General features: G+C 40.9%; 1 protein-coding gene across 1 annotated transcript in view; it reads left to right on the top strand.

Annotated features, from left to right (window-relative positions):
* Positions 1-448: 448 nt before the first annotated feature.
* The window catches only part of STS (steroid sulfatase), a gene marked incomplete at its 3' end in the record, with an annotated part of 122,138 nt that continues 113,587 nt past the window's right edge, over positions 449-8,999 (top strand). Inside the window, exon 1 of the mRNA XM_017847384.1 lies at positions 449-704. Coding sequence (XP_017702873.1) covers positions 694-704 — 11 coding nt within the window. The remainder of the gene's footprint in view (positions 705-8,999) is intronic.

Here is an 8,999-nt window from a genome sequence, read left to right as displayed (position 1 = left end):
AGCAGTATGATGCAACCTGGCTCTGCAGTTAGCAAACCTGGCCCCAAGGGGCTTTCCAAAAGATAAAACCACCTCAGCACAGGCGCAGCTTTTAAATACCTTAAAATAAAGCTCACTCTTATAAGAATAGCTTAAACTTTCTTTAGGAAAGAAATGCCTGGTCACTGACCCAGACTGAATACAGGTATGAGAGAGGGGAAAATCCCTTGAACTCCCGTTCAGTCTCTTATCTGACCATCTCGTTCTCTATGGCCCATGTCACTGGCCTGTTCCTGCTATAAAGTTTCATGTCACTGCTGCTAGCATAAACCGCTTGGGTATCAGATTATGTCTGCATTTATCTTTGACACAAATTGTACCGAAGGGGAGAAGTTGCCCCTTCTGAAGAATCCGGTTTACCAGGATCACCTGAAACTCCCAAAAGAATGCAGCAACTAGGCAGAGTGTCTCCGCCTCACATTATCTGCCCAAGCACAGTGCTGTTGGCCAAGCCTCCAGCAGCTGACGGGACCCAGCTGTAGTGAGGTTGCAGTGATTGAGTAGGATTGGCCTGCTTCAAAGCAGAGGTTTCTCATGGGAATCAGCTTATTAAACTCCCACTGGTGCAGAAACCATGAACAGAGGATGAACGAATGAAGTTGCAATCTCCTCCATCATAGCTCACTTCCTCTACAACAGGATCTCAAGCTAGAGATGCCTTTAAGGTAAGTGTCTATTCCCTTGGCCAGGCTGGAAGCTTTTAACCTTGAAACATACTAGTTGGGATGTTCACAGCAGCTACCTACTTGTGTTGCATATTCTCCCAACATGTGTTGTCTTGTTCTTGTTTCTTAAATCTGTTGTTGCTTGGTAATTTCCATTGATTATAATGATTTTCTGTGAGGCTTAGCAAGGGAACATTTTAGGAGAGGTTATAAATGGGGCTAATTAGTGACATGCAAATCGCTTTTGTGACTGTTTCAAAACATCTAAATGACCTATAATTAAATTTTGTTGCCAAATTATTTGTTAATTATCATCTTCCTATCAAGTTTATTGCATCAGGAGATGTTATTCACTGTCTAAAAGGTGGAGCGAGGAAGAGCATTGTGCATGTGTGTTGCAGAGAGGGAAAGAATGCTTGTTTTGTTGGGTTTCTGTCTCCGTTGGTGTGCTTTTATTTTTTTGTTTCCACTTCTGTGTATCTCAGATGACGAGTTTGTCTATGGGCTGTCGGAATCTTCTGGCTGAGAAAGATGGTGGGAACCACTTTGTTTAAATTTCCTAATTTTCCATAAACAAATCCCTTCTGCAATATCCCCGACAGATGCGGCTTTTCACCCTCCACCCAATTCCCGCATGGGAGGAAGGGACTTTGAGAGGCTGATCATTTCGTGGTCTGGCAGCACTTGTAAGTTCCTGGTTCTGTTCTGGACACTGTCCCAGCTGTGGCTTCTGAGACAATGGCTAAAATCCTTTCTCTCTTTACAGACCACCATTCAAACACACTTTAGTGCAACTCAAATGCCATTTTCCGCTCTGTGTAAAATGTTACCAATTCCTAAGAAATCCTGCATGACAGACTTTTCTCTTTTTTTGAGACGGAATCTCACTGTGTTGCCCAGGCTGGAATGCAGTGGCACAATCTCAGCTTACTGCAACCTTCACCTCCCGGGTTCACGCCATTCTCCTGCCTCAGCCTCCAGAGTAGTTGGGACTACAGGCGCTCGCCACCACGCCCGGCTACTTTTTTGTATTTTTAATAGAGACGGGGTTTCACTATGTTAGCCAGGATGGTCTCGATCTCCTGACCTCGTGATCAGCCCACCTTGGCCTCCCAAAGTGTTGGGTTACAGGCATGAGCCACTGCGCCCGGCAGTCAGATGGTTTTTATACCCTTAAGCATCCTGATCGCTCTCCCTTGATATACCACTGAGTCTCCATCCCTCTGAAATCACAGGAATCTGCACTGAAAAATATTCCAACTCTGGTCTGACTTTGTGTAAACAGCTGAGTGGAACTCATCTTCCTTGTCCCAAAAGCATCTTCTTCGTAAGGTACACCAAACTAGTATTAACTTCAGGCTTCTCAGTCATTACCTTCCCCAGCTGACTAAACTCACTTTGTAGTTGTTTAAAGTCTTCTTCACAGGAGCTGCAAGTAGGTCACGTCTAAATATTGGCATCTTTGTGCCGTTGATTATGTTTCTTAAATAAGAAGATTATGTGTTTTCCCCATTGCGTTTAATTTTGTTAGCTTCCATCTTTTGTTCCACTTCTCAAGGTCTTTTCTGAATCTCTGTTCTCTTCTGATGCACATGCCGTCTTCCCCATGTTGGATAAATATTCTGACAGTCGATTCATACAAATCATTGATGTAAATTATGGAATAGTGCAGAGCTGTATAGCACAGGCTCAGTAACCTCTCCGGTTCGGTACAACACTTTAATCAGCACTCTTGTGGAGCATTTGTTTAGCTAGTTAAAACTTGTAGATGCTGTAATACATGATTTTCAAATTCTAAGCTAGAATGGCTATTCATTCTACTGCTGATATTACTGGAAGGAGGAAGTCTGGCAGCGTTACCTCAAAACACAGGAGGCCAACGTTGTTCCCAGAGAGCTCAAGATGGCACCAAAAGATTACTGTTTAGCTTCCTAGGTGCACACGAACCATCTTTAGAAATATGAATTCAGAAATCTTATGTCAGACAAATTTTGCATTAACTAGTCTAACTAAATCAAAGATAATTAATACCTTCTTTGTTTATTTAAAAATGACATGGTTGTTTATAAAGTGACATCATACCACATGCCCCCCTGGGCAGTAAATGTTTATCTGTGGACATTCACCTAATATACATAGCATATTCTCTGGCTATACTGGGCATAAATTTGTTTGCATTTGCATAAGCACTGTTACAGACTGACTGTTTCTGACTCCCCAAAATTCATATGTTGAAACCCCAACCCCTAAGATGATGGTATTTAGAGGTGGGGCTTTTGGGAGGTGAAGAGGTTATGAAGGTGGAAACTCATGAATGGGACTGGTTTCCCATAGTGATTCTAAAAGAGGCCCCAGAGAGTCCCCTTGCTTCTTCCACCATGTGAGGACACATCAGGAAGGCACCATCTACGAACCAGGAAGCAAGTCCTCACTAAATACTGGATCTCTTGGTGCCTTGTTCTTGCACTTCCAAGAACAAATTTATTGTTCCAGGGCTGTGAGCAATATGTTTCTGTTGTTTATAAGCCACTTAGTCTATCGTACTTTGGCATAACAGCCAAACAGACCAAGGCAAGAACCACTTTAATAAACAAGGAATTGTCATTGGCTAATTAAGGAGAATTGTGTAATCATGTTGTTTGGATTTGGATCTTGTTGGTTTAGTGTTGTCATAACTGTCTGTCTGCAAGTAACAATAAGCTTGAAGCCTAAGCAAACTTAACATGGAAATCTGTGTCAAGGGCATCTCTGCTTTATAAAAGACAGTCTTCAATTAGAACCCCTGCCCAGTGGGATTGAGCACAAAAACAGAGCTATTTGTGAGAAAGGATGCCCTCAGCTGCAACAACAACAAAAAAAGTTTTCTGTCTTTTTCAAAATTGTGTTTAAACTAAAGGCAACTATCATCACTAAGTTTTTTGTTCTATCTAGACTTTTGCAATGCTTTCCATCTCAGAACAGAGACTACTGCCCTAAATATTCAATTAGTATTAGATGGCCCTATAGGAATTTATGTCTAAGAGATAGCGTTCATTATCTGTATTTTTTCCTATTGCTTTTAGGCATTGATTTATTTTATATATTTAGGGGTGTAAGTATAATTTTGTTACAGAGATATATTGTGTAGCAGTAGTCTGGACTTCTAGTGTATCCATCATCCAAATAGTGAACTTTGTACCCATTAAGTAATTTTTCATCCCTCGCTCCTATCTCACTGCCCACCTTTTATGGTCTCCAGTGTCTATTATTCCAGTTTGTATTTTATCCATTGTTTAGCAACCACTTATAAGTGACAATATGTAGTATTTGACTTTCTGAGTTATTTCAGTAATGATAATGACCTTTAGTTCCCTCCATTTTGTTGCAAACAACATGAATTCGTTTTTTTTTTTTTTTTTGAGACGGAGTCTCGCTCTGTCAGCAGCTAGAGTGCAGTGGCGGATCTCAGCTCACTGCATTCGCCTCCCGGGTTCAGCTTCTCTGCTCAGCCTCCCGAGTAGCTGGGACTAAGGCGCCCCGCCACCTCACCGGCAGTTTTTGTATTTTTTAGTTAGAGACGGGGTTCACCGAGAGGTCAGCATCTTCTGACCTCGGATCACCATTCTCGCCTCCAAAGTGCTGGGATTACGGCTTGAGCCACGCGCCCGGGCCAATTCGTTCTTTTATATGACTGAGAAGTATTCCATGGAATATATATATACCACTTTTTTTTTTTTTTTTAATCCAGTCCTCTGTTGATGGACACTTAGGTTGATTCCATATCTTTGGTATTGTGACTAGTGCTGAGATAAATGTACAAGAGCAGGTATCTTTTTAATACAACGATGTCTTTCCCTTTGGGTACATACCCAGTAGTGGGATTGCTGGGTCAAATGGTAGTTCTATTCAATTCTTTGAGAAATCTCCATATTGCCTTCCATAGAGGTTACATTAATTTACATTCCCACCAACAGTGTACAAGTATTCCATTTTCTCTGCATTCTTAACAACATCTGTTGTTTTTAGACTTTTTAATATAGCCATTCTGATGGTGTAAGATGGTACCTCATTGTGGTTTTAATTTGCATTTCTCTGATGATTAGTGGTCTTGCACATTTTTTTTTCATATGTTTCTTGGGTGCTTATATGTCTTCTTTTGGAAAATGTCTGTTTGTGTCATTTGCCCCCTTTTTAATGGGGTTATTTGTTTTTTTGTTTTTTTTTTTCTCATTGAGTTGTTTGAGTACCTTGTAGATTCTAGATATTAGCCCTTTGTCAGATGCATAGTTTGCAAATTTTTTTCCATTCTGTAGGTTGTCTATTTACTCTGTTGATTATTTCTTTTGCTGTGCAGGAGCTTTTTAGTTTAAGTCCTGTTTGCCTAATTTTGTTTTTGTTGCGTTTGCTTTTAAGGACTTAGTCATGAACTAAAGCCAAGAGTGAATTAGATGTATTTTTTTAAGCTTATGGAAACCAGGAGAAGACATAGACTACATAGACATTCATTTTGTTTTCACTTTCCTCATCATGGAAATATTCTGAGATATGAAACATCACTGTGACCTAAGGAGAGGCATTGGCGAGACTTAGTTGAAAGAGAAGGAGAAAGGAAAAGAGTGGAACATCATTCCCTGGACACCTCCCCTTGCCTTGGAAGTTGGGTGCACTTCATCTCTTTTAAAAGTGGAGATAATGGGACATGGAAGCTTGGAGTAATAAAGCCAATATTTGAAAGGGGGACAAGCTAACTTTATGATCTGAACTTTTCACTTAAAGCTCTCAGTTCTTCGCTGGGCACAGTGGCTCACGCCTGTAATCCCAGCACTTTGGGAGGCCGACGCGGGTGGATCATGAGGTCAGGAGATCGAGAGCATCCTGGCTAACACGATGAAACACCGTCTCTACTAAAAAATACAAAAAATTAGCTGGGCGTGGTGACGGGCACCTATAGTCCCAGCTACTCGGGAGGTTGAGGCAGGAGAATGACCTGAACTCGGGAGGCGGAGCTTGCAGTGAGCCGAGATCGCGCCACTGCACTCCAGGCTGCGCGACAGAGCCAGACTCTGTCTCAAAAACAAAACAAACAAACAAACAAAAAAAAAAACAAAAAGAAACCTCTCAGTTCTTCAGTGAGAAAAGTAGGTGTCCTGGACGTTATTTTATACTAGCCAAATTCTGACTTGATCAGGAATTAAAATGTAATGGTTTCAAAGCACTGAATAATTCATCAACCAGTAGCACTAAGCACAGGGGTAGGGTTAGTCCCTCCTCATACCAATTTTATGGCTGTCATTAGAGTCAAGCATTCAACCTCCCTGGACTTCAGTCCCTTCACTTGTGCAATGGACTGACTGTTTATTCCCCTCCCCTCCCAAATTCATATATTTAAATTCTAACCCCCGAGATGATGGTATTTGGATGAGGAGCCTTTGGAACATGATTAATCATGAGGGGGTTGTCCTCAAAATGGGATTAGTACCCACAAAAAGAGAACCCAGAGAGCTCCCTCACTCCTTGTACCATATGAGAACATGGGGAGAAGGCACTTCCTGTCTATGAAACAGGAAGCAGGTCCTCACCAGCACAGATTCTGCAATACCTTGGTCTTGGACTTCCAGCCTGCAGAGCTGTGACAATAAATTTCTGTTGCTTATAAGCCACCTAATCTGTTGCATTCCACGATAGCAGCTCAGATAGACTAAGACAATCTGTAAACTGAGGGTATTCACCACCCATGAGGTCTCATAGAACCTTCTGGGTCTAACTGTCTGTGGTTCTCAAAGCCTTCCCCATTTGAAGGTTGATGTTTCCTACTTGGTGGAACATTTCTCTTGCTTCCAACTTTATTTTGCTCTTTCTGTCTTCCTTGGCTGAATTCTCTCTTCCCTGTAATTTTCTCTGCATGGCACTTGCAGTTTCACCAGTGGGCTATGGAAGATGTCTTTCAAAGCCTCTGACTAAGGTATAAGAACAGCTGGGGTCCTCATTGGGAACTCGTCGAAACTTTAAAACAGTAGGCTGAGGTCTAGAACTGTTCCAGGAGGCAAGATGACAGCAATTCAGCAATTGTTCTTGTGTTCATACCCTCTGGTTAATGTGACTCCCAGCTATGAATCAACCTTTATATAAATGCATTTTGGCTCACTGGACTGAATGTAGCTTGGATTCAATAATAGAAAACGTGTGGGAGGAGACAGTGAGAACCCTGAAGCCAGAATGGTCTGATGTTTCTTGTGCTAGAGGTCCCCAGGTTCAGCGATTCACCAGGAGGACTGACAGGCTCAGTGCATAGTGGGGCTCATGGCTGAGATGTATTTCAACAAAAAAATACAGAACACATTGAACAAAGGGAAACAGCGCATGGGGTAAAGTCTGGCAGAATCCAGGCATAAGCTTCCAGGTATGTCTCTGAAAGGAGTCACATGGGACATACTTAACTCCTCCAGCAGTGAGCTGTCAACACATGTGAAGTGTTGCCTACAAGGGAAGCTGCTTAGAGACTCAGCACCCAGGTTTTTTATTGGGAGCTGTTCCCATAAGTGCCCTTTGCCTAGTACTACCAAATTTGCAGACTCCCAGACAGAAAGCAGGTGTTCAGCATAAACTATGTTGTTTGTACAAGCATTTCAGGCAGAGTGCATCATTCTTATTAATTCTGGGAAGGTGAGAACCCTCCCCAAATCTAATTCCCAATCGCCAGCCGAGAGCACACATTACAAGCAGGCCTTTCTAAGGAGAGCAATCTCAGGTCCTCTATGTTAACTTCTTTCTGCATATTTCTAAAGTGTTTTATATTTATTATCTTTTAAGGAAACAAGCTCTGTCACCATGAAGTCCTAGATGCATCCCAGAATGTAAAAGCTAGAGGAGAATCTTGGATGTAGCCCATGACTTCATTTTATAGATAACAAAGCCAATTTTCTTCTTTTCTCTTTTCTTATTTTAGTATATTTTATGAGATATAATTTTCCTATAGTAAAATGCACAGACCTTAAATGTTCTGTTTGATAAGTTTTGATAATTTTGTACACACATATAATCACTGTCCCAAACAAAATATGTAGCGCATGCCCATTATCATCTCAGAACGTTCCTGTTGCTCCTCTCTAATCAATATCCCAGCCAGAGACAAACACTTTTCAGAGTTCTATCACCATAGATAATTTTTGCCTTTTCTTGGACTGCATATGAATGGATTCAGGCCATATGGATTCTTTGGGGTCTCACCTCTTTCACTCAACATAATGTGTGTGAGATTCTTATTTGTTGTTGCATGTATCAGTGGTTCGTTTATTTTCATGGCTAAGTCGTCTTATGTTAGATTGATGTTCCAGAGTTTGTTTATGCATTCTCCTGTTGATAGCTATTTGGATTGTCTCCAGTTTTTGGTGATTGTGACTCAGGCTTTGGGTGGATAGATAGTTTTATTTCTCTTGTTTAAGCATTGAGTAGTGTAATTGCTTGACGGTAAAATACATGTCTATTCAATTGTATAGGACATGGCCAAACTTTTCTCTAAAATGTTTGCATGAGTTTACACTTCAACAAGTAATATATAAGAGTTCTAGGGGCCAGGTACGGTGGCTCATGCCTGCAATTCCAGCACTTTGAGAGGCTGAGGTGGAAGGATTGCTTGAGCCCAGGAGTTTGAGACCAGCCTCGGCAACATGGTAAGACCTCATTTCTACAAAAATGAAAAAATTAGCCAGAGTGGTGGCTAATTTGTCTCTAGTCCTAACTATTTGGGAGGATTGCTTCAACCCAGGAGGTCAATGCTGCAGTGAACTTTGTTCGTGCCACTGCGCTACAGCCCTGGGTGACAGAGCGTGGCCCCGTCTCAAGAAAAAAAAGAGTTCCACTTGTTCTGTGTCTTCACTAGCATTTGATATTTTCCATTTTTTTGTTGTTTCGTTTTGTTTTTATTTTAGCCACCATAGGGGTTGTAAAATGGTATCTCATGGTGGGAATTTTCACTTCTCTGATTACTAATCAGGCTGAATACCTATTTATTTGCTTATTAGCCTTTTGTATATCTTCTTGTATAAAGTGTATATTCAATTGTTTTAGCCATCGTATTGTTTCATTCCTTTTTTATCATTGATTTGTTCCTTACATATTCTGGATATAAATCCTTTAAAAAATAATTGTCTTACAAATAAGTTTCCCTGATCTATGTTGCTTATCTATATTCCTTTTTTCCTAATTTTTAAAAAATTGAATGTTACTTTGAATTATTTTAAGTTATCTCATGTATCCTCTTAATAGTCCCCCTCTCTTCACTTGATGATAAATTGGAAGCATCTAAAAGAACCAATC

The sequence above is a fragment of the Rhinopithecus bieti genome, unplaced genomic scaffold (assembly GCF_001698545.2).
Source record: "Rhinopithecus bieti isolate Rb0 unplaced genomic scaffold, ASM169854v2 scaffold_30077, whole genome shotgun sequence".
Classification (NCBI taxonomy): domain Eukaryota; kingdom Metazoa; phylum Chordata; class Mammalia; order Primates; family Cercopithecidae; genus Rhinopithecus; species Rhinopithecus bieti.
Note: the sequence above shows the minus strand (reverse complement) of the source record. Positions and strands in the feature narration are given on the sequence as shown.